Below are 25,465 nucleotides of genomic sequence, written 5' to 3'. Positions count from 1 at the left end.
GTGTGGGGGGGAGTTCAGGGCAGACGGCTGGGGGTGTGTGGAGGTGCAGGGCAGAAGGCTGGGTGTGGGGAGGGTTCAGGGCAGAAGGCTGGGTGTTGTAGGCGACTCGAGGTCAGGGCAGAAGGCTGGAGGGTGTGGGGGGGGTGCAGGGCAGAAGGCTGGGTGTTGGAGGCGACTCGAGGTCAGGGCAGAGGGCTAGGGGTGTGTGGGGGTGCAGGGCAGAAGGCTGGGTGTTGGGGGAGGTCAGGGCAGAGGGCTGGGGGAGGTGGGGGTGCAGGGCAGAGGAATGGGGCTGTGGGGGTGCAGGGCAGAGGGATGGGTGTCTGTTGGGGTGGGGAGGTGCAGAGCAGAAGGCTGGGGTGCTCGGCTCGTGGGGGTGCTCCCAGCCCCCTGCCCTGAGCGGCTCATGGCAGGGGGCTGGGAGGGATATGCCCTGTTCCATCCCCTTCCCCCAGGCCCGTCCCTACCTCTCTCTGCCCACTCTACGGAACTGTGTGCAGGCTGCTGCTCGGCTCTGCTCTGTTCCCCCTCCCCCTCGCAAGGGCCATCGCGGGCAGGGAGAGGGGGGAGGAGGAGGGGCAGAGGGGCCGGAATGCACCATGCTGTGGGAAGAAGCAGGGGAGGAGGGAAGCTTGGCTGCTGCAGGACCAAGCTTCTGCCTCCTGCCCCAGCAGGGGAGAGCGGTGGGCAGGGGGGCTGAGTGGGGCCCTCCTCCCCCGCTAATTCCCCCAGCGTGGCGCTTTCCAGCCCCTCCTCCTCCTCCTCTCAGTGGGCAGCAGCGTGCCACTCAGAATCGGCTCGCGTGCTGTGTTTGGCACGCGTGCCGTAGGTTGCCGACCCCTGCAATAGTGAATGTCGTTTGAGCAATATATAATTTCTTACTTTCAAATGTACTACAGTTGTCTCTGCTAAATGCTCAATTTAAGTCCTGGAGATAATTTTTGCACTTGGACACACAAGCATAACTTTGCTTAAGTCAGAGTTATGTGCATGGATCTCAGGGTAAAATCAGTGCTTCATGAGAACCTGCAGGAAACGGCTTTTGAAATGAAGTATATATGTCTGACAGGTGCGATTTTAGAGTTCAGCTAATAGATACAGTAAATATTTGTGCCTGTATTTCACACAACTGTTCGTAAACAAGTTTGTGAAAACTTGCTTTTCTAAAGGAGAAGAACAAATTCATCATTTTTAATATCAAATCTATTTTTAAGCTGGCCCACTTTAGCTTTCAGAAATTCATTTTCTTTAAATGGCTCCATTGTCAGTAGGTCACAAATTTGGGAAGCTGTCTCTATGCTGCAGGCAATTTCCTTTTCATTGCTCTCAATTCCAAAGCTTGCTGACCTTTATTGGTTGTTGTACCTGTCTCTTACTGTACAGTGCATCGGCGTTAATACTCTGTTCCAGCCCATTTACTCAGTACTGTTCTTCCATGACTGTGTTAACTATGATGTTTCAGAACTTCCTGATGGTTTTGACAGGGGATCAAGACGAATATTTAGTGAAATTAAAAGCATCTGTTGGGAACCTGTCATTCTGGGGTATGGGATTATATTTATGGCCAAATTCTTAACTTGCATAACCTCTTCAAAATACCTATAACAGAACTATAGGAAAAGAGACAAACTCAGTCACAACCAGGAGATTACTTATGACCTATTTTAGTGCCACTGGTCACATGACTGTGCCAGTGGGCAGGGGAGACAGATCTGAGAAGGAACTGTTATCTGGGAGGGGAGGAGAACTGGGTCTAGTTGGGCAAAGAGTGGGACAAAGAGCTGAGGGAGGGAGCCACTGAAATTGGACAAGGAGCCTGGGAGTGAGGTTGGAACTGGGAGACAGTGGAGAAGGGAATGACTGGAGGCTAGGGTAAGAGAAAAGGAAAAATTGGATGAGGAGATGGGAAATGGGGAACTGGGACTGGTTGGACAAAGAGACTGAGGACAAGGAGCTGGCGGTAGGGGAAAGTGGAAATGACGGGACAAGGAGACTGGGACAATGTGGGGTTTGGAGGGATGAGACCAGGACTTGCTGGGTAAGAGGACTGGGTTTGGGATGAGTAAGCATGAGGTGTGGAAAATTGGGCTGGCTAGGTAAAGAAAATGGGTCTGGGACCAGGAACGAAGTGTATGAAAGAGACAGGAGTGAGACAAGGATGGATTGGAGGGGATAGGGCAGAAGGGGCTACATTTGGAGGAAATGGGCAGAAGAGTCTGTTCCCATTAGGGACAGTCCTCTCCAAAGCCTGGAATGGAACCCCCAGTTCCTGAGTCTCACTATTCCTCTGCTGTCAGCAAATATCTGTGAAGCCTACTGGTAAAGTGTCTTATCTCCCTCTAGTGCTGCTCCACACAGTGGATGGCAACCTACTATTGCTATCAGTTACTCTTTTAGCTCCAGTGGCAGAGGTCTGTGTACTGGATCTAAAGTTTCGTTCAAGCCTGCTTATAGTCCATGTGGGTGTAAATATGATGCCACAGGATGGTATTTTGGGGTTGGTTTGTTACGTTTTATTTTTTCTTTCACTTTGCTTTTTAAAAAACCTAGGAAATTGCACATATAAACCCTACTTTAAAAGAACCTAATTAAGGTTGCAAAGTCAAACACTCAAAAGTTAGGAAATGTCAGAATTAAGGTTGCCTATGCAACCTTAATTTGCCCCCATACTTGTTCATGTGCATTATAATATAGTCATTAATTACATGATCACATATATTTTTCCACTGGATCCCTGTCTCTCTCTGTGTTTTTCCTGGCATTTCCTAACTTTTTAGTTCTGGACTTTTCAAGCTTAATAAGATTCTTTTAACATACAGTAGAACATCAAAATCATCAGCAGCAGCAATACACTACCAATAGAGAACCTCAGAGAGGTTGTTTGTAACTCTGAAATGTTTGTAAGTGAACAAAACGTTATGGTTGTTCTTTCAAATGTTTGCAACTGAACATTGATTTAATACAGCTTTGAAACTACTATGCAGAAGAAGAATGCTGCTTTCCCTTTTTATTAGTAGTTTATGTTTAACACAGTACTGTACTGTATTTGCTTTTTTTTTTTTTTTGTCTCTGCTGCTGCCTGATTGAGAACTTCTGGTTCCAAATGAGGTGTGTGGTTCACTGGTCCGTTCGGTGTTGTTTGTTACTCTGAGGTTCTACTGTACTTTTTTCGTCTGTAGTTGTTTGTATACAACTTTCTAAAAATACCAAAACTCAGTTTAATGCCCTAAATTCTAGGGTACTTCAGGAATTTATTTATTTTAAGTGCTGGAAAGCAGGCTGATCTTGAGTCTTGTCAAATTTAAGGCACATTGATCTTTCTAATGGCTGATTAGGGTAATCTCACTCTTCTAACCCTTAAGTCTCCCCTTTCTAATAAAATTGCAGTAGGAGAGGGTGAAGAGTTCTGCTTCAGTTGGGATGCAATCCATAAATAAATGTTCTGTTTCCTTTCTGAATGTAGAAGGCTATACAGTAGTGTCCAACCCTTGTTGGCCTTCATAAGAATCTTTGAAACCGAGAAGGGATACAAGCCCTTTCAATATTGACATCACTAATGGATATCTATCTTGGACTGTGTAATTAGTGGTGTATAAGTTGAAATACTTCCTAAATGTGTCTTTTAGGTAAAAGTTAAGGATTTTTTTTAAGTATGGGTAAACAGAGGCACTCAGGGTTATGTGATTTGTGCAGAGTTTCTAAGCTCAGTGACAGTGTCAGGAATAAAGCCCAGAAGTCCTGACTCACCTAGTCTTGCTTTATCCATTAGACAACACTATAAATGCATATCCTGACATAAATATAACGTTGTATATGTAAGTGTACATAACATTAGGTTCTATGATAAAATAGCAAATGATTGTGTACATGTAGTAGTAGTAGTAGTAGTTTATTCTGCAGGTTTAATATGCCCTAGGAGTTAATTCTGAGGAAGTTCTGTGGCCTGTGTTATACAGGAGGTCAGACTAGATGATCACAATGGTTCCTTCTGGTCTTTGAATCTATGAATATCACTCTGATAGCACTCCAGGGATATGTACGCACCATTACGTAATATGTACTATGATAAAATAGCAAATCATTGTATATATGTTTAGTAATAGTTTATTTTGCATGTTTATTATCAATCTTACAGCACTCCAGGGATGCTTAGATGACTGCAGTTGTGTAGAAACATTCAAAGTACAGAGGCCAAGATTTTCAGAAGTGATTATTGATTTTGAATATCTCAATTTTGATTCCACCAACTGGAAACACCTTCATGGGGGTTGTTTTTCTAGAAACTGCTGAGCATGTATGCTCTGAAAATTGGCCTCCACCCCAAGTTGGGCACCCAAAATCACTATGAACATTTGGACAAATTCAGAATTTTAGTTGACTGTGTTAGGGAAGTACATGAAAAATTAGGTCATTGGATTCCACAATATTTATTGCTTCATAAAATCTGTTCTATGGAAATTGAAATGGAAATTCTAGTCCTACATGAGGTTTATAATGGAAAAAGCTTTTGTTAAATATTCCTGAGATGGATGTTAATGTGGGAATGCTGTGTTACAAGTGGAAGGGAATTTTAGTGTTGTGTCAAGCAATTCTTTCCTGCTTTCGGGAGCCATTTGGAATTAGGCTTTATATAATGCTAAGCCCATTAGTTCTCTTTAAGGAAAGGTTACCATTAATATTATTTTATAGTTAGGCTAGGTGGTGTTAGGCTTTTTGCCAATTTTTAGCTCCTTTGGACAGTTTGGTTTTGCATAGGATTCCATTGAACCTCTCCTGCATTGTTTTATATCATTTTTATATCATTACTGAAGCCAAATCTACTGGCTTCAAGCTGTCTGTCAGCTCCTTAGAATCTGGTACCTTAGTGTTGAACCTCTAGCCATTTGTGTTCTGAAACTAGTGAACCTAATGCAATGAAATGCTATACATATTGCCAAATTATTTGCCTTTGTGAACCATAATCCTTATTCTTTCCTTTAATTGGACATCTCTGCCACCTACATCACCAAAGAGTTCTCAAGTGTGTGTTCATGCATACTGGACTAGAAACAAATGGAGATGAAAGCATAAGATTATCATCAGACTTTTAGATTTTAAGATCTTTGTGGCAAAGGACCATGTCTTTGTATCTGTGTGTGTACAAAGTCAATCCAATTGGGACCTATGGATACTACTGTAACATAAAATATTAAACAGTACATTGTATTGCTGTAGTGTCCAAAGGACCCAATCAGGATTACATTTTCCACCTCCAGAGCCTCTTCCCAACGAAGGTGATCTGGACAAATATGACCACTATCTTTCTCCCCCCCCCCCCCCTTTCAGTAAATGATATGCAATTCTATAGAGCTTTCTTATAATTCATATAATAGAAACATAGTAATGTGACTACATCTTTGTTCTGTATAGAGTCAGCAAATGTTTGAAGCTCTGTTTCCTAACTATAGATCACGTATTATTTGTACTGCATTTAGTACCTCATGGGACTCTGATTGAACTGCTAATGATCACTTTTGCTTTGATGACATTAAGAACTATGTTTGTTTTCTGACCCTCTTGGGTTACATGAACCTCACATTGCCTGAGATGTCATTTTGGATGGTCTGTGACTCTGTGTCAATTAATATAAACAAAACAAAGGATTTGTTGATTGGGGCTGAGGGCCTGTATTTCATCTTCGTGTCTCATTATATTGAGATTAACTCCTTGCACCTATGTGTTTAACTTCTAATTAGGAATTTGGGATTTCTCTTTGACGCCAGTTTACTTGCCACCCATATTTGTGTATTAACAAGGTCATGTTACTACCAGTGGTTTAAACTCTCTAAAATCTGGAGATCTTGGATTTGGTCAGCAGCGAAAATCTAGGTCCGTGTGACTGGACTAATGTAATGGTCTTTGGATCAGACTTCTTTTTTCGTCCATCTTCTGTTTAGGTACTATTCAAAATACAGAGATGTGTTTAAATTTATTTTCCATACCTTGTAAATGTCATGAGCAGTGTCCTGTGTGGACATGTATATGGTGTATATAAACTTGGCTCCTAGCTGGCAATTGCAACTACAGTCTCTGCACTAGTGACTCATGGCACTTTTAAAGCTTATCTGCAAATGTTCCCCACCCCCCTATATATTTTAGAAATGGTATATTACTGTGTGCTGGTTTAAAGCGTTAAATATATGCCTTATATAGCATCTTGCTTCATGTGAAGAGGCCTCACAAATCAGTAAATAATTGTATGAATTACAAATGGTTAACCTATATTCAGATACAGAGTCAAAATCTAATTACTTTATTCAAGACATTCTGAGGCATTCAGATACCTCAGTGATGGGTGCTGTTATAAATACCTACACAATTATTTATTGATATATAAGGTGAGTACCATTTGGCCTTTATTGTTGTTAACAACTCTTTATCTTGTGGATATGTGCTTAATATAATAATGGAAGATACACTTACAGTATTACAAATTACTTTGAAAGTAATCCTTGTAATATAGTGATTATAGAAATGTCTCATAAATCATTATGCCTATCTGTACAGAAGTAGGATGTCATTTTTTAGTAATTGGACAATTATATGTACTTAATATTTATGCAGTACAGACGCTTTTAATGTATACATTTGGTTATAGTTCAAAACACTGAATTCTAAACATTTTACTACCTGCTGTAAAAAGTGTTATCAAAATGATAATCTAGGATTATGCAGCAGTCATTAGCTGCAGTTTCCAATGTTTTAATATAAGAGCTGTATAGTGTTTAGAGCACAGCAGGGAGCAGGAAAGATAGGGTCTACTTCTTGCTCTGCTCTAATTCCCAGTGGCATGTTGGACAAATCATTCAACTTCCCTGTACCTCAGTCTAACCATTTTTGACATTTGGCCAATCCCGCTTGGCATTTCTAGTGCTTTAATTGAGAGGAATTGACCGGCTGCAGCTCTCTTGCTAGTGTAAATGACAAGTAACTTTCTGGATGTCAGTAGAGTTATGGGGCAAGTGAGAAGAAAATCAGTCACAAGTAGCTTTAATACCATGTCTCAGAATAATCCCATGCTATTAGTCACATGTAGACATTTCTACAACTGTATTATCTAAGACTGGCATCCTCCTTGTTTAGCTTTTGTATAGTCACAGGACAAAGAAAAAAACCCCAAAACAAAATGTACAGTGACCTAAATCAATCTCTTGAGCAGTGTTGTGATTCCTGAGCTATCTGGGAATCAAACACTGGTTCCAGCAGGTGATAAACTACTTGGAAAATATCTGGTTGTCCAACTCCTCACCTATAAAAACATATTTAATTACCTCACTTGCTTAAGGGAGTCTGTATCAACAAAATGTCAGTTAAACACTATGGATGAGATTTTGAAAATCCCACCATGAAAGCAACAGTGACTGAAAAATAATCTAACGTCAACTACTTTTGCATTACAGGAATACAAGCGCAAGTTAGCCAGAGTATCCCAGGTGCGAAAAGAACTCAGGTCACGCATCCAGAACCTTCCTGATCTGTCTCGACTTCCCAATGTCACAGGCAGTCATGTGCACCTACCATTTGCTGGAGACATCTACAGTGATGATTGATTATAAGAACCTCTATTTCTATAGCCTCTGCTCTTCTGTGGAGTGAGGGGTAGGTCAGACTGATTGATAGTCCTGTAGTATTACTTTTGTACATTGTTGGAGAGTGGCGGTAAAAAAAAAATAGCTCAAAATAATTTATAAGAATTGTTTAAAATATTGGTTTGTTTACTGTTTTATTGGCAAGTGAACATATAGGTACATTTATAAAAGGTGGCATCTGTATATTATTACGTTAAAGAATGGGTAATTATCTTAAAATATTCTTATCTTTTGTACAGATTTTGATCAGGTGCCCTGTATGAAACTGATAAGTTTTCACTTTATTTTTTTTATGCACCCTCTACTCAGTGTAGTTCACTATATAATCAAAGTATACATTTAAGTTGCCACATTTCAATGGCTAGTGAGGCAATGGAACATTATGGAAATCACAATCTTATGTTTATAAGAAGACTACTGCAATTTATTTTTATGTGGAGAGTGATGTTACTGGTTATTTATTAAGTTAATTTACTCATCCCCAAATAAAACTACTGCTTTATTTTAAAGTAAATGTTGTTAACCAGCTTTGAAAGTGGAAAATATAAATCATGTTAAATTGAACACCTCAAGTGACTCAAAATTGTGCATAATTTTAATATTTAAAAGTAAACATTAAAAATACTGAGTAAAAACTACACATATTAATTAGTACAATAGAAATGCTTTTTTTCCTGACAACTTGCTTTGTAAATTGAAGGACCACTTCTTTGTACAATAACCCCTTTCTGCCACATCTGTCTCCATTAACAAACCTGATCCCAGAAATGGGAAGTCATTCCACAGCTTTAACTATAGTATGCAGTGGTTACTCAGGACCATACCTATTTTTGAATGGCCATTATTAAAATTTGAAAGTACTCAAGTACCATTTTACTTATACAGCATGATGATACTACAAGTAGAATTTTGTTGTCTGTGGAAACTTTGGGTCAAAGCATCCTCTCCCATGGAGAAACCTGTCTAAAGAGGCAAATGAGCACCACAGGTCTCCTGTCTCTAAGCCTCCCAGTAAACATCTTCTAGATCTTGGTCTCCTTTTCTTACAAGGAGGGGACTTTCTCCCAGAAAATCTAGGCCGCTGTGTGTATTAAACTGTAGAAAAATGTTGCTGGATGTGTGTTTAAAAACAAACTCTATCACCGTATAAATGTGGTATTTGTATATGAGTAACTAAACTTATGAAAATAAAGTTGTTTACCCCTTGCCTTTTAAAAACACTAAGAGACAGATGTTTAACGGTATTTAGGAACCTCAAGATGCAGCTAGATGCCTAGTGGAATTTTCAAAAGTGCCTTACTCACCATTAATAGGAGTTAAGCACCTAGGTGCTTTTGAAAATCCCACTAGGCTCCTAGCTGCATCCATAGGCCCTCAAATACCCTTGAACATCTGACCCCAAGTGTTTGAGTTTGTTTTACCGTGTGAGACTTTATTAAGTGTTCTAGCGAGAGATTTGCCTAGAGAAGCTCTTTCATTGTAAACATTCATAGCAATATTAACAAATATCCACCTTTACTCATACTTGTCATGTAAACTAAAACTTTTTACATCAGTGTAAGCATAAATAAAGTTTACAGCCAATTAACACTGTACCTCCCCATCCCATATTACATACTTAAAAACAGCAGTTTTTAAAGTAAAATAGACTGAGATGACTCAGTATAGTCCTGGAGTCAAATCCTGGCCCTACTGAAGTCAGTGAAAGTTTTGCCATTTACTTCAGTATGTCCAGGCCCTGGAATACTTGTTAACTATCAGCAGGATATAACAGCCTTTTTTAAAAAAAATATTCATATGTGGACACAAGCACATACAGTCAGATTTTCCTCTTCTGCAAAAAGTACCACAAATGGGCTGTAGTTAGATGGAAAAATCTATGGAGTGAAATTACAGGGTTTCTGCACAGCATCATTACTTCAGAATAGGGTTTGGTGGCCAACAGAGGGGTCTCAGAGAGTTTGGACCTTCACCCATGAATTTCTCTGTACATTTGAAGGTAACAGAGAAATTGGGTATTTACAAAGAGGGCCAGACTCTACATGATATTTCCTGGGACTCTTCCTATCCTCCCTAACAATATACCATCTAGACTGCTGCTGGCGTGGCCTCTCAACCCACACCTGGTCCCAAAACACTCCAAGTCCCTCTCAGGTTTACATGCATGAAGGAGGAACCTCCGGGAATTAAATCTGACAGGATCAACATTCATTTTTGCACACTTTACCCTGTAATTTGCAAGGAGATGATATTATGTAGAGTTGTTTTCATTGGGAGTTTCCCACCCAAAAACCTGATTAAGGGGTGGGAAGATGCTTGATGGTCTGAGCTGACCAGCCTTCAACAGATTTATAGCCATTTGAGTGGGCTTTCTACTCATTTTATCATTCCACAGTGAAAACCAGAGTGGAAAGGATATGGACAATAATTAGAACAAAGGAAATTAGCTATGTTTTCTTAAGCAGAGTCAGGTATGTAAAAAATATCCATAGTCATCTTTTCAAAAGTTGAAGACTATTTGAAAACTTAGACCTAGATTAAGACTTTCATGGTTTAAATGTGTTCTAATCCATTAAAAATGTAGCTGTATAAATGTATATGCACACACATTATTGCTGCAAAGAAGAACTCTCCTTTTGTAAAACATAGTACAAAATTTCTTATAAATTAAAACCAAAAATCAGATCAGTTATTTCATGAATCATAAATGCACAGAACGAATCAGTAATCTCAATCCGTTCCAAAGCAGGTGGACAGCTGCCGCCATTGAAGTCACTAGGTGTAGAGGTCTGCTGATGTAGAGTTCTTTGTAAGATCAGAGCCTGGATTTTTAAAATATTTTGTTGTAAAAAGTTTAAACATCCATTCCTTCTCCACCTGCCTTATTCAGAAAAAGGGCAGAAATCAATGTGTAAAAGTCAAGGAAAATCGGCATTCAGCTCCTCAAGGACAGAGAGAAAGGTAGACACTGACTTCACTCTTATTCTCTTCTTAAGTTTTAGTAATATTGTTGTGTATCTATAGATGTATATTTAGAAGTGGTTAAAGACAAGATTTAGGAAAAATATATTGAAAAAAATCAAACTTTTCCTTGAGATGAACATGAATTTTGATATAATTTTAAGTGAAAGTTTGAGAACTATACTTTTCTTTGGATAAAATTTGCTGTATCTCACTGTTAATGTTTTTACCTCACGGAACTTTTAATTCTGCAGTGTGCTTTGTTTGGGTTTTTTTAACAGCCACTCAAATTTAGTTTGAAAACAAACAATTTCGGGGAGATAAAATGCTCCTTGTTTGTCACTAAAAGTATCTCATGGTAGTGGATGAATGGTGCTCCAACTGTCTGATTTCTATGGTAGTGACAGCACAATATCAATGAATTTGATGTTTTAATACTGTAACACCATTCCCAGATTCACTGGAGGAGACATACTATTCAGTAAGACACAACAGCAACCCCATATGGTTGGCAGGTATCCTTAAGTTCTCAGGTACCAAAATGTAGCATATATACCTGTGCACAGGATTGTTCCCAGGTAGATAAAATGAGGTGTAGTCGCCTAATCTGGATAAAGTTGTATTTTGGTAATGTGACACAATTGCACTGAAATCCAAATCACCTGCCCAAAGGTGGATACTAGATGCAAATTTTTTTTAGCTCAACAAATGTTACACCTTGAAGCGTTTTCTAATAATAAAAAATTAGATCCTTCAGGTGAGAGATACACATTTATTTACTCAGTTATATTATATAGTTCAGGAGTTTTTAGTGAAAAAGCATGAACATAATCCCGCAGCCCTTAATCATATGAATAATACCTACTTGCAGGTAATTCTGCTGCTGTCAGCGGGATTACTCTAATGAAGTAACGACTTTGAAGATAAAGCCATATAGTTGTAAAACTTTATAAAAAATCTCTAAAAATGCCTATTCTCCATATTTTTGTGATCTTACAAACAAATTTAAGATTCTTGGTTACAAAAGAATTGTAACTGTTGAAAAAGATAAATTGCCTCCTCTGTAGAAAGTTAATTTATAGATTTCAGTAACATTAGCTTCTCTGTTTTACATTCAGCTTCAACCTTTCATATATTAAACCAGTCAACCTTCCATGATTCCCCCTCCCACCCAACACAATGAAAGCTACATGCTTTAAAATCTAGAAGTCAGTGGCAAAACACCCATGAATTTCAGTGTCTGCAAATGTGTCCTCTAGTGATCACCAAAATTCACCCTTCCATAGAGGGCCATCAAAAAGCCTATGCACTACCTGGAGAACTTAAATGCATGTAACTTGTGCATAGGCCTTTTTCTGGCCCTCTGCCTGGGGGTAAAATTAAACCTGTAGTACATATGGTAATAGAAAGTTATAGAGTTATTGTTGAAAGATTAGTGAATCAGCTGCAATGGCACTATTTTTGATGGGCTGGTTTTCTATTAATACAAACACTTGGGATTAATTCTTGCTTACTTTTCTCATGCCGATATTCCCACTATTTGTGTGAATAAAGCAGTTAGGATCTGGCTGTCAGCAACACACTCTAGAATCAACTTAAAAATCTTAATGGGAATATTGATTATCTTTTTTTAAAATGGATGACCATTCTGTCTTTGAACCTGTCTCACTGTGTTAAATTATCTTAATAGGTCAACTTCTCCATCTTACTATTTAGAAGTCAAATTCTGATTTAATCTTTACTACATTAAAAAGTATCCTAGTAAGCATGATCCTTTTTTGTGGGAATTTGCAAAAATGCAATAACAGCACTTTGTAACTTGTTTGCAACAGAAATTTACTCATTTGTTGAAAGCTGACAAGAAAGATGTTTGAAATGTAAAAATGTGTTTCATTATTGTGCACTGCTCACAGAATGTGTAATTCTTGTGTAATTTGTCCTCTAAATAACACCTCAATGTATAATGTTTTCATATTTAAAAGAATAAAATGTTGTAAAAACATCGTAAATCAACATTATTTAATGCTTATATGCCCAACCTATGTTCTCTGAAATGTCTATATATAGCCTCCATATATTGTTCTGAGTAACCCAAAACCATGCCACCATTTTGACTGCGGCTAGTTTATAATAATTTTAATGATTACATTACTCTCTCAGTTGCGTGAAATGGCACTTTTAAATGAGAGTGGAATTTGTTCTAAAGGAAAAACATATAGTTTTGTGGTGAGTGTCTCTAAAAACTGTTTAAAACTAAAGAAGTTATCAATTGAAGCGACAGGAGACTCCATTATAAAAAGAAAAATCCATGACAATGATTACACTTAGTGTCTTCTATTTTGAAAGATTTACCAGTTTGAGAGATTCCCCATACTTAAAATGGGGAATAATTGCTGAAACTGGGAATATCTCAAAATGGAAGAAAGTTTAAGCATGATTGCTGTACCAAACTGATTACTATTACCATTTTGTTTTCTTATATGCAGTGTTGTCGTAGCCAGGACTAACTTCTATTGGTTTAAGATACAAGCTATCAAGCTTAGGATGAGCTTTTCTTTAGGTCTGAGAAATGTACACGGTGGAACAGATTGTTTAGCACATGTAGTTAACAGATATTTCAAAGGACCATTCAAGGTGAAGTGGCCAATTACCACCTCTCCAGTCATAAGAGGATGGGAGGGGGAGAAAAAATAGGTGGGAGGGGGTTAGTGGGTTACAAATTGTTGTAATAAACCATAAATCCAGTGTCCATATTCAGTCAATGATTTTTAGTGTCTAGGAAAGTTGAGTTTAAACTCCCAGGCTTGTCTTTTGAAGGTGTTGTGCAGGCTTCCTTTGAGGATGAGGATTGAGAGTTCAGATATAGAGTGATCACTCTGTGAAAAGTGTTCACACACAGGTGATAGGGTGTTTTTGTCTTGCATAATTTTTCTGTGTGAGTTCATTTGGAGCATACTGATTGTCTCATTTCACCCACAAAGTTGTTATTGGGGCATTTAGTGCACGGGAAGAGGTACACCATATATGGTGATAGGCACGTGTAGGACCCATCGATCTTGAAAGGTGTGTTGTGGGGATTATTGATCATTGTAGCGGTTGAGATGTGTGCAGGTTTTGCATCTGTTGTTCTGGAAGGATCGGGTGGTTTTCAGTTGGTGTATCCTGGTCTGGGTGAAGCTACTTCTGATGATGAGCTTGGAAAGGTTGGGAGGGTTATTTGAAGGCCAACAGAGGGGGTTCAGGAAAGATTTCTTTAGGATGAGGTCCTCATCAAGTATGGGTTGTAATTGTCACAGGGGGGAGTTATTTCTGTGTTGAAGCAGGTTCTCTTGAGGTATTTGAGTGGCCCATTTCATGACATGATCTCCTTCTCTAGTGGAGTGTCCTTGTTTGGTGTAGGCAGTTTTAAGTGTGTTAAAGTGTATAGCCCAGACTTTCTCCTCAGAGCATATTCTGTGGTATCAGAGTGTCTGGCTGTAGATAAATTTCTTGGTGTGTTTGGGGTGGTTGCTGGATCTGTGAAGGTAGGTGTGATGAACTATGGGTTTTTTGTATATAGTTGTCTGTAAGGTTCCATGGTTGAAGCTGATAGTGTATTCAGGAAGTTGATGCTAATGTGGGAGTGTTCTAGAGAGAGTTTAAAGAATGGGGAGTGGTTGTTGAAATTATGGTGGAAATCTATGATGAAGTTTAGGTCATTTGTCCAGAGAAAATATCGTTGATGTGTCTCAGGTATTTCATTGGTTTCAGGGTGTATTTGTCCAGAAATGCTTCCTTAATGTAGCCCATGAAGAGGTTGGCGTATTTGGGAGTCATCCTAGTACTCATGTCCATTCCCATAGTTTGGACAAAGTGTTTGTGTTGAATGTAAAATTGTTATGGGTGATAAATAGGATATAAAGGGATTTAACATTAGATACAAAGATGATACGTGCATACAAATAGGATAAATCATATTGGATAGATTGTAACTTTTCCATTGATACCTTACATGACATACTTTGTATAAAATGTGTTGCAACTGTCTAACAGTGGCAATAATATGTTTCAATCACCCAGCGTCACAGCATCCAAAAGTGGCACACACCTTACTGTAAAAAATTTTTTAAAAAAATTCATAAAGATTTTACAACACAGACCCTTTTAAAATACTGCTTTAAAATATACATTTTTCTTCCCAACAAAACTGAAGAATTAGTAAAGGCATCAGAGGACAAGCCATAAAGTGACCCATGTAAATAAATACAGAGCTCTACAGAGAGGAAAAACAGCACAATGCATTGTCAAAGCATAGTTACCAGAAAAATTGTTAAAAATTGACCCTACATATATTTTAGTTACATCTAAAGTGAAGGAAGGGCTTTCTAAATCACTTTTATTATGTATTTCAGCCACATTACCCATTTCCAGAAGATTCATATGAATATTACATACTTATCAGCCCTTATGAGATTAAAACTAAGATTTGCAACAAGCTCTGCCCTCCCTGAAATGTTTTTTTTAAATATACCAACTTGTATTTGTTGGAAAGTGGTCTTTAATTGGATTTTTAAAAAAGCCAGATGCACTTCAAGGGACAAGTGGAATCATTTTATTTGTTGCTTTAGTGGTGCCAAAACAAGAATGAGGACTGGAACAGAAAGGAAGCAACTTTATATAACTTACAGAAAGAGACAAATTTTTTGGTTTTAAAGCTATTTGTATGTAAAAACAATAATTAATATTCTTTCCAAATGTAAAACTGGAGCCATCAACTTCAGAAATTGCAGAATAAGACTTACTTCCGCTGAATAGCGGTAAGCAGGAATGTTTCAGAATTACTTTGTCAGTTCATTAAGATGAGCGCACAGATTTCCTTTGGAAATCAGGTTTATGTGCAGATCTGCACAGTCACAGAGAAAGTCCTGAGTAAAACTCACAAGCAAACCCACACCATTCACAGCACAGATCTGGAAAGAATTAGAGATAAGCAGATCCTCTGCAAGTTCTACTGTGGTACAGGATCCTATTTTAAAAATCATTACACTGATTGCTACAGCACAAGCCAATCTGGTCCAAGAACAGATTTTGGCTTTTAATTCCAGAGCCATTAAAGACTGTGAAACAAGTACAGGCTTCCAAGACTTGGCTTATTACCTTATTATTCCAGCAATATCCTCTGGTAGGGAATCTATATAAAAGTACAGAGACTGTTTCCAAACAATGTATTTAAATCTCCCCTACATGCTTAAGGCCTTACCACAGCCAGAAATTAAACCAGTATTAACAAAAATTGTTTAAGTTTATAAAACAATTAATAAAGCAGCCATTAATTTAGTTCATTTACTGGCCCAATTTTAGCCACTTCTACTGTAACCATTATCATGACTATTGTAATTATTCAGTATTTCAAAGTGAAGACAAGAAGTTTTTCAGGTCCATCTTCTTCTGGCTCTTTTGTTTTTCTTCAAGATTAAGCAACCATTTTAGCTGAGTAAAATGAAATTTAGTGTTTTTGGGAGTCTTGGGGAAAGAACTGGATGGTGACTGTCCAGACATGCATGTTCTGAAAAGCAAAACAAAACAAAAATCAGATAAATCTCTTATTAAAAAGTGAGGCTGGAGGAATAATGTAATTTTATGGTCTGATTTTGAAAATGGTTGTGTACATAAAATTCAGGTGCACAATTACTTAACTGCAAACATAACTTATGCATTGTGTGTGAAAGTGAGCTGTGAGAAGCACAACTACCCAAATATGTTTGAAAGTACTGAGTTTGTGCACACAATTACATACATGCTTAGAAAATAAAACCCTAAATGGTATCTCACACTAAGGCTGAAGTTTATTTTTTTTAAAAACACCCAGAAGTGATACTTTTTACCCCTAGTCACTCTTTTTATTAGACCCTTTGGACTTCTGCAATTTAAAAAAACAACTGATCTTCCATTTCAGATCCCTGATAGATAAAATATTTATTATCAGAGAGATTACTAAATGACTTGTCTGAACTCCCTTTTCCTGACTTCTAGTACTGTTGCCTCTTTAGGTAAAATGGAAATAGGCACCTGGAAGTTGATGCTGGACTCTTGCTTGTAGATCCAGATTTACTGTGGTTTAAGGGTGTCATTTTGTTTGCAGATATCGGAGTCTTTGGGTCTGGTTTACTCTTCGGAGTACCAGAACGGCTTGTTGCTGTTGCCAGAAAATCTCTGCTTTTACCATGATGTCTTGTTGTTTTGTTGCATGTGTTGCAAGTAACCAGCTATGAAGAGAGGAAAGGAAATGTTTGCTCTTCTGTCAGTCTTTCCCCATTTTAAATGTAGAAGGCATTGGTGACTAACACTTTTAGACTGATCCAAACTGCTCTTCAAAATTACAGAGTGAATCAAGCTGCTTAAATACTTACTTGTGTGAAGCAGAGAGACATAAAAAGCAACATCAAATCTACCTCTAGCTTTCTCCTTTAAACCACTTAAGCCATCAAATCCCCCAGGGTCTGACTAGAAATGACTCCAATCCCCTGGAAACTAATTTCAGGGGACTTTTAATACTGAATTGCAAACACATGGAGTGAAACATGAAAAACAATGTCACAACAAAAAGACTAGACAACATTAAAAGTGGCTCTGACTGTACAATACTCTGAACGTACCTCAGTGGGATTCATGTTTCACCACAAACATACAAGAAACCGGAAAATGATCAAAATGTATTTTAAAATTAATTTTTTAAATTTACACCTCTATTTAAATATACAACACTTTTTTGCAAAAAACGAAGCGTCCTTGTGGCACCGATGAAGTGGGTTATAGCCCACGAAAGCTTATGCCCAAATAAATTTGTTAGTCTCTAAGGTGCCACAAGGACTCCTCGTTGTTTTTGCTGATACAGACTAACACGGCTACCCCTCCGGAACACTTTTTTGGTGAGTCTTCAGAGAAAATGATATTAAAAATCCAAAATCTTCAAAAATAAAAAAAATGCACTACTGATAAAAAGAAACAAGGTAACCCATTGGTATGGAGAGAAGGAGAACCACACAGGAAGAGTGGGACTAGAGGGTATCTACTAAAGTTCCGTGGGGTCAAAAGGGGAAGCAGCTGAGTGGGCAAAACCATATATTAATAGAGAGATTGTCCACTGCTCCCATCACATAACATCTCTTACAAGTACACCAACTGCTTTCACAGAAAATAATAGGAAAGCTTTTAAATTTATTTTAGCTCTTTTTAATGGATTCAGCTAGAAACAAGGAGAATCAAAACAATGTGATCTGCCAGCTCTCCACAGAAGACCACCAGTGGTCCACAACCCAAAGTTTGGGAACCAATGACTTAGGCAAAAATCTTGTTAACAGCTGATCTTCCATTAACTGATGAAACATATCTACAAAAAAAATGTACAGATGATACCTCTAGGAGTTTTAGAACACTGCAAAATAGAATAAGGTAATTTTATGCAAATTGCAAAGTTAGCAGAATGCTTAAACCAAGATATAAAATATCGCTAATGGCTAAGAAAGGTCTTGTAAACATAGCCTGTCAGCTTGTTGGTTTAAGTCTCAGTCAACCTTGCTCCTAATGTGTCATTTTCTACAGTAGGAGCTTATATGGCTCTACAATGGTAATTTTGGGAGCTGTCAGTTCCTGATAGTATTTTAAGTATACAATACCAGAAACATTTCAAGCACAATCCAAGTAGCAAATTGCAACCAAATAACAGTAAGTATGTAAGTCAATCTTGATCTTAACTTGGACAGATCTTAATGAGATTGTCAGTCTGTCTGAAACAGAGCAGATGGTATTATTACTATGTTTAAATCCCAATTCAAGGACATTGCATGGAGATTAGAATGGACCACAAACTATAAACTCACATTTATATGGATGCCTGCTACATTCTGAGAATCTGTCCAGCTAACAAACAAATGTATATTTTTGTTTAAAAACCTGTTACAGCTCTGCAGCAGGTCACAGTGTACATCAATATTTGGTTCTTTTTTTTGGGGGGGGGGGGGGGGGGAGAGGTACCCATAGCGGTACATACACACCTTGCCAACTACTCCTTAGTATCATTACTTAAGTTTGTTTGGGCAAGACCACCCACATTATTGGAAAAGGAAGAGACACACTGAATATCAGCTGTCTAAAATGACAGTTCCTCAAATCTATCCTAAATGTTTGTAATATCACACCAGTGAATAATAAAAGCAAAATTTCCAAGTTCACAGTGGTCCGTGAGCCCTTCAAATGGAAACTAAAATTTTGAGGGGAGGGAATTTGCTTCATTTTGTTAGTTTTGTACTGTGTCTATCTGAAGTGCCTATAGCTTTGACATATAAGTGATACTAGTTAATGATTATGATACTTCCTCAACCCAATCTTGTTGTTGGTGCTTCAGATTTCTATTGTTGCAAATTCTGGCACAGGAAATTATAATCAGTAGTTTCCCCATTTCTTAGAAAGCTGTCCAATCTGACCGCAGGACATACTCTAAAGACTCAATGTTGTGCCCAGTGGAGTGTCGTCTTCATTTATTAAGACATCTGACTATATAATTGTTTTAATAGATTTGTATGTCTCTATAGCACTACATTAAAGGTATATATAGTTATTCTCTGCATGACAGCTTCAGAACTTGAACACTTCTCCATTTTAATCGTTCTGGAATATAATGACGATCATGCAGTAAAGTGAAACATGTTAGCATTGTTTACTATATTTTGTGTTAACAAGTGTCTTCCCTTGCCCCTTAATGACTATTTTCATTATTTTAATGAAGTTACTTTGGATTTACACATTGGTGTAAATGAGAGCAAAAATCGAGCCCAGAAAGCATTCTGAGACCTCCCCTAATGCACACTGGTTTGCAGCACTGGGTAAAGTGCCTTTTATTGGTGATAAAGCACTGTGCTCTGGGGTAGAAATGTATATTTTAACCCAGTAGACAGGGGAAGCCAGTTATTCATTTTTCCTTCTTACTGGATCGTTTCCACTTTCTACTCAGCAAACAAGAACTCATTGATTGGCTATTCATTACTGAATATTAAACACTGGTCAGGGAAGTCTCACACAAAATGACCACCCAACCCAAGATTGTTTGAGCTTCCTCTTGGAGACATCAGAAGCTTCTCAGGCAGTTCACACTCAATTTGAAAAACGCTGACAAAGAAACAAACCAAACCAACAAAATTGTCTCATTGTCTGACATGTGCGACTACATGTCACTATGGATATCCTCGCCCTCAAAATAGAAGCAACTAGGACAGTATTAATGTGCTACTAAGCACTTTGTGTGTGTGTGTATGAACTTTTGATCTCTTCCAGAAATAATTTACTCTCATTTAGGTACACAGCTTCACAACAGACTTCTAAACGGGAGACTGGTGACAAGTGTTTCCTCCAGGCATAGCTGTCCTTGAAATCTTCAGGCCTCCATGAGTATGTCTACACAGCATTTTGCAGCCCACGTGAGCGAGCATCCCAGCCCGGGTTGACAGACTTGGTCTAGCAGAGCTTTCACTAGTACTCAAAAAACAGCTGTCTAGACAGAGATTTGAAGTGTGACTCAGAGTATGAAACACCCTGCACTCCCTGGGTTTCAGCGCCTGAGCCACAGCTTCAAAGCCCTGTCTATACAGCTATTTTCAGAGCACTAGCACGAGCCCCACTACCTAAGTCTATCAACCTGGCCTGAGAGGCTCGCTCCCATGGGCTCCAAAACACTGGGCAGACATATCTCAAATGGATAAAGAAGAAAACAAGAAGTCAGGCAATAAGAGTTAATGTTCCAACGGCAACCTTAACTGGGATTATGTTACACATGCTGTATGCTTTATCATAGACATTTTATGACAAACAGTAACATTTAGCTTATACACTTAAAAAAAAGTCCATCACAGCCAAATTAGTGTAACTGCTGGAATCTTAACTTTTAACAGGCTTTTCAGCTTAGGTTTTCCCCCTTTTCTTAAAAAAAGAGGAAATCAACCTCTACTTAATGATGTTAGGATTTATCTGGCCCCAATTAGGCTCTGCAGGTCATAACACTCTTGAGTGAAGAGGGTGGAAAAAGACAAGCATCTTTGCTGCTGCTAGTTTAGCTGGAGACACTTCTGCAAAACCGCACAAATGGACTAGCAGTACACTTTACACCAGGAACGTTCTCAACAAAAAGTGATCTTCACAGGTGGTTTGTTCTTTAGTTTAAATTTTAGAATATGCAGATTGTGGCTTCTATACATTTTTGCAGCCATGTGTTTGAGGTTTGGGGATTTTTCCACCTGCCGTTTTCTCATCTCCTTGTTGTTAGAGTCAGTTTTTTTGTTTTAAAATTCCTTGTGTGTGTGTGTGTGTGTGTGTGTGTGTGTGTGTATCTGAATAGAAGTTACCCCAACAGGAAAGTTACATAGAGAAAGTTGTTATGTTCTGATGAAATAATCTTATGGCTTGCAAGCTCAATTTCTAAACAGAAAAGCTTCCTATCTTCTTTTATTCCCTCTCTCGAGGGAAATAAATGCTCCAGAGAATGAACAAACCCAGTTATCGTGTTAATTGGAATAGCAATCTTACCAGAACACTTCTTGAGTCCTTGTACTTTTTCAAAAGCTTTGTCTGTTTCAAATTGAGTTTATGGTTCTTTGCCTCCCGATTAAGAAGTTTCTGTATCCGTGGAGTCAGTTTCATCTTGGGTTTGAGACGTACTCTGTGGTTATCAGGAACCAGAAACTGGAAACAGTAGGGGCATATCCTTTCTCTGTTGGTTTTGTTATCTACAGACGAATAAAGGTAACACAGTAAAACCCTAAATGAACATCTCTCTGTATGTTTTAGAGGTGAACATATATTACAGCTATTAAACCACTAATTTACAGCATACTGTAAATTGCGCATTGATAAGGGCACGGCAACCTTTTTTCTAGCATTTTAAAAATATTATTCAGGTACAAGTACTTTGTTCAAACTGTTCTGTTAGAAGTGTTCCTAGGTCAGCACGAAAAACATGATTAATTTGATTTTGCATTTCATACTTAGCAAAAACTCAAGAGGAAGCCAAATGCTAAAATGTTAAAAAATAATCCTATAGTATTGTGTGTACAGTTACACATAATAAGGCACTGTCCAATGGGTAATTGTACCAGAAAAATACATTCCATCTTTCTTCAAAATCTTACATTCTGAGAACCACATTCCTGCAAGAAACTCCATGAGGCACACTCCTGTGTCAACATAAAACCCTACTGAAGTCAAAGGTGGTCTGCCCTTGCTAAGCTTCTTCCAAGACTGAAATTTAGTTAAAAATATAATAGTGTTAGAATCAAAACAGGCTGATGAAAGGCCAAATTCAGGCTTGATGTGAATGGATGCAATATGGAGAGATGGTCCCACATCTGCCTCACTGCATCCCATTCCGGATAACATTAAATCAGACATAAGTGGTAGCCACAGAAGATTCTACCAAAGGGAAAATATTTCCTAATTCCCTCTGATAAAAAATTTCCCTCTGTTACCCTGTTTTTGAGGGTGGAGGAGAAGAAGTGATCATGTTCTAAAAGTCACATCATGTGTTCTGAGCAGTTCAAAAGCTGTGAATTGAGCTTGCCTGTCTGGCTCCGATTTAAAGAACCAAAACCACTGAATTGTTTAAACTTGCCTTTTTTGGAATGAAGCGTCCACCTGGGGGAGGAAAAAGAACAGGGTTACTGACCAAGTGACAAGTCACTGCACACAAGTCACTGAAACTCGGGCAGCAGGAGGCACTGGTTCGAGACCAAGCCACCCCATGTATGGGATCCTACCCTAGGTATAGGCTGTCCCCTACAAGGAAGTGTTGTGGAGAGAAGGTGGAAAGCCAGGAGGGGGGCAACAGGACAGACGGACAGCTGGCTGCGGGGGTGGACAGATGTCAGCCTGGTGCAGGGCAGCCACAGCAGCTCGGCCCAAACGTGCGGGGCTCACCCAGCCACCGCACAGCCCGGGCCCCTGGAGGCGTCGAGAAACCGGGGCCACGTGGTGGTTGAACACGAGGGTGCGGGGCCTTGACTCATTACGTCACAAATCAGAATGCCGTAGGTCTTCTCCCCACCCCCACCCCCGGAAAGGGGGACCGCGCGCCAGGCTCTTACATCAGGAATCGGGCCTGAGCCGGGCACGTGCCCATCAGCGCCCGAGCCGCCCCTTCCAGGAACCGCCGGCGCCTCGACATCCCCGAGAGAGGCGCGCGCGCACCCCGCCGCGACCGGTCCAGCGCCGCCGACTTTCCTTCCGGTGTGACAGCGCGGCGCAGGGTCCGGGCGGAAACAGCAGCCGCGGCACAAACGTTCCGGCCTCCCCCGCGGGAGGGAGAAAGAGCCCGTCGGGCGGGGTCGCTGCCGGGCCTGGCCCCTCCCCCCGCCTCGCGCGCTCAGCCCCGAGGCGCCGTCAAAAAAATCGCTGCCTGTGCGAGGCGCAGGCGGGACAGGGGTTCCTGGGCGCGTAAAGCTGGGCGGGAGCGCGGCCGCGCTGCCCTGGCGTGCGGGGAGCCGGGACTCGGTGCCGCGCGCTGGGTGTGTCGCTCCAGGGCCCCCCTGCCGGCCGGCACCCCCCATGGACTCGCCTGGGCAGGGACCCCCCCAGTGCTGCGCAGGCGCGATCTGTTCCTGGGGCCTGCAGCGGCATCCGCGCGCCAGGGGCCCCTTGAGCAGCTCCCGGGGCCGGTTTACACTGCAGAGTTTTGGCCTTTCTAGCAGGGTTGTGGCGGCCCCCAGCAAGCCGCGAATCCTCACAGGCGGGGGTGGCCGGCCCCGTGCCCAGTGATCTGCTCTGCCCTGCAGTTGGTCACTGTGGCACTGATCATGGGTTAGCTAATGCCCAGAAGTCAATCTGATGAAACGCTGAGCAGGCGCCCGCCACCGCACAGGAAAGGCCTGTCAGATACATGTGCAGGTGCAGAATTAATTACCATGAATCCCAGCTGCAGTGATGCTGATGAAATAGCCACCTGCCCAAAAATGGAACTAGTTAACTTAGCAATATTGCAATGAGAGGCCAAAATGTGGTGTTTTACGGGAGCCTTACCACAGTGCCTTGCTGCATCCCTGTGTCACATGTTCTCCTTGTCATTTCCAGAAAGGAGACAGCTTTTGGCAAGGAAATGTGAGAATGAAGCAAACACATTTTAAAAATCATTGAATGTTTTTAACAATAAACAATCATCTAGTATAAACAGTAAACCTTTCTATTTTTAGTTGCTTTCCCTAATATTAAGCATGTTTAAATGTGTGAGTGACCCGTCCCCCATGCTGTAGAGGAAGGCCAAAAAAAAGGGGGGTGAGGGGAGTCTTTGCCAATCTGACCTAGGGGAAAATTCTTTTCCAACCCCAAATATGGTGACAAATTAGATGCTGAGCATGTGGGCAAGATCTGCCAGCCAGACCCCTGGGAAAGAATTCCCCATCTAGTGTCCCATCACCAGCCATTGGAGATATTTGCTGCTAGCAGTTGCAGATTAGCTACATGTTATTAGGTGAGGTTCTGTGGCCTGCAGTGTGCAGGTGGTCAGACTAGATGATCATGATGGTCCTTTCTGACTTTAAAGTTTGAGTCTCTGTTCTGGAGCCATCTGCAGTGAAAATCCCCAGTATGGACACTTACTGTCTGAGCAGAATATCTCTGGGTAGCACAGAGTTCTCAATAATGGAAACAGGATTCTGTTCTTATATCTGTTTTTCCCATTGCTGCTGTCCTCTAGGATGCTGATTCTGGGCCCCCTGGTTAGTAACTACAGATCATGGCTGGTGCTCCTTTTGATCTGCACAGTCGGTGGGCTTCCAAACTAAGTGGTTCTAGTGTCTCATCTATCTGTTGTTTCTTGTTTTATACTTAGATTATAAACTCTTTGGGGTAGGGACTGTCTTTTTGTTCTGTATTTGTACAACACTTCACACAATGGGATCCGGGTCCTTGATTAGGACTACTAGATCTTATGGTAATACAAATAATAAATAATAATAATTCTCCAGTAGCTTTCTTAATCTCAGTCTCCTGTTCATATGTAGAAGAAGAAATCACGGCTCACCAATCTTTTAGAATTCTTTGAAGGGGTTAACAAATATGGACAAGGGTGATCCAGTGGATATATTGTACATATACATATTGTACCAACTGCTGAGCTTGAATTGATATGCAAATTAGATACAATCAATTTAGGCTTAAATAGAGACTGGGAATGGCTGAGCCTTACAAACATTGAATCTATCTCCCCATATAAGTACTCTCTCATTTCTTATCAAACTGTCTGTACTGGGCTTTCTTTATTATCACTTCAAAAGTTTTTTTTCCTCTTACTTAACTGGCCTCTCAGAGTTGGTAAGACAACTCCCACCTTTTCATGCTCTCTGTATGTGTATATATATCTCCTCAATATATGTTCCATTCTATGCATCCGAAGAAGTGGGCTTTAGCCCATGAAAGCTTATGCTCAAATAAATTTGTTAGTCTCTAAGGTGCCACAAGTACTCCTGTTCTTTTTATAGATTTTTAGAAAGCCTTTGATAAGGTCCCGCACCAAAGATTCTTAAGCAAAGTAAGCTGTCATGGGATAAGAAGAAAGGTTCTCTCATGGATCAGTAACTGGTTAAAAGATAGGAAACAAAGGGTAGGAATAAATGGTCAATTTTCAGAATGGAGAGAGGTAAATAGAGGTGTCTCCTCAGTTTTCTGTACTGGGACCAGTGATGTTCAACATATTCATAAATGATCTGGAAAAAGGGGTAAACAGTAAGGTGGCAAAATTTGCAGATGATACAAAACTACTCAAGATAGTCAAGTCCAAAGCAGACTGTGAAGAGTTACAAAGGAATCTCACAAAACTGGGTGACTGGGCAACAAAATGGCAGATGAAATTCAATGTTGAT

At 39.8% G+C, this 25,465-nt stretch overlaps 2 protein-coding genes across 3 annotated transcripts in view; one reads left to right on the top strand and one right to left on the bottom strand.

Annotated features, from left to right (window-relative positions):
* The window catches only part of RPRD1A (regulation of nuclear pre-mRNA domain containing 1A), a 62,665-nt gene extending 54,974 nt beyond the window's left edge, over positions 1–7,691 (top strand). Inside the window, exon 7 of one of the 2 annotated variants that reach the window (XM_065398027.1) lies at positions 7,440–7,691. In XM_065398027.1, the coding sequence (XP_065254099.1) occupies positions 7,440–7,589 (150 nt within the window). In that variant the 3' untranslated portion in view covers positions 7,590–7,691. The remainder of the gene's footprint in view (positions 1–7,439) is intronic. The other variant, XM_065398028.1, reaches the window with a different exon arrangement.
* A 7,466-nt stretch (positions 7,692–15,157) lies between these two features.
* Positions 15,158–22,791, bottom strand: C2H18orf21 (chromosome 2 C18orf21 homolog). Its single transcript, XM_065399221.1, has 5 exons — positions 22,697–22,791; positions 22,225–22,247; positions 21,144–21,343; positions 16,638–16,834; positions 15,158–16,134 (listed from the first exon to the last, which is right to left on the bottom strand). The coding sequence occupies exons 1-5, from the start codon at positions 22,774–22,776 to the stop codon at positions 15,978–15,980; spliced, it is 657 nt and encodes a 218-aa protein (XP_065255293.1). The 5' UTR covers positions 22,777–22,791; the 3' UTR covers positions 15,158–15,977.
* Positions 22,792–25,465: the final 2,674 nt, after the last annotated feature.

This window comes from Emys orbicularis, chromosome 2 (assembly GCF_028017835.1).
Source record: "Emys orbicularis isolate rEmyOrb1 chromosome 2, rEmyOrb1.hap1, whole genome shotgun sequence".
Taxonomy (NCBI): domain Eukaryota; kingdom Metazoa; phylum Chordata; order Testudines; family Emydidae; genus Emys; species Emys orbicularis.
This window is presented reverse-complemented; position numbering and strand designations above follow the sequence as displayed.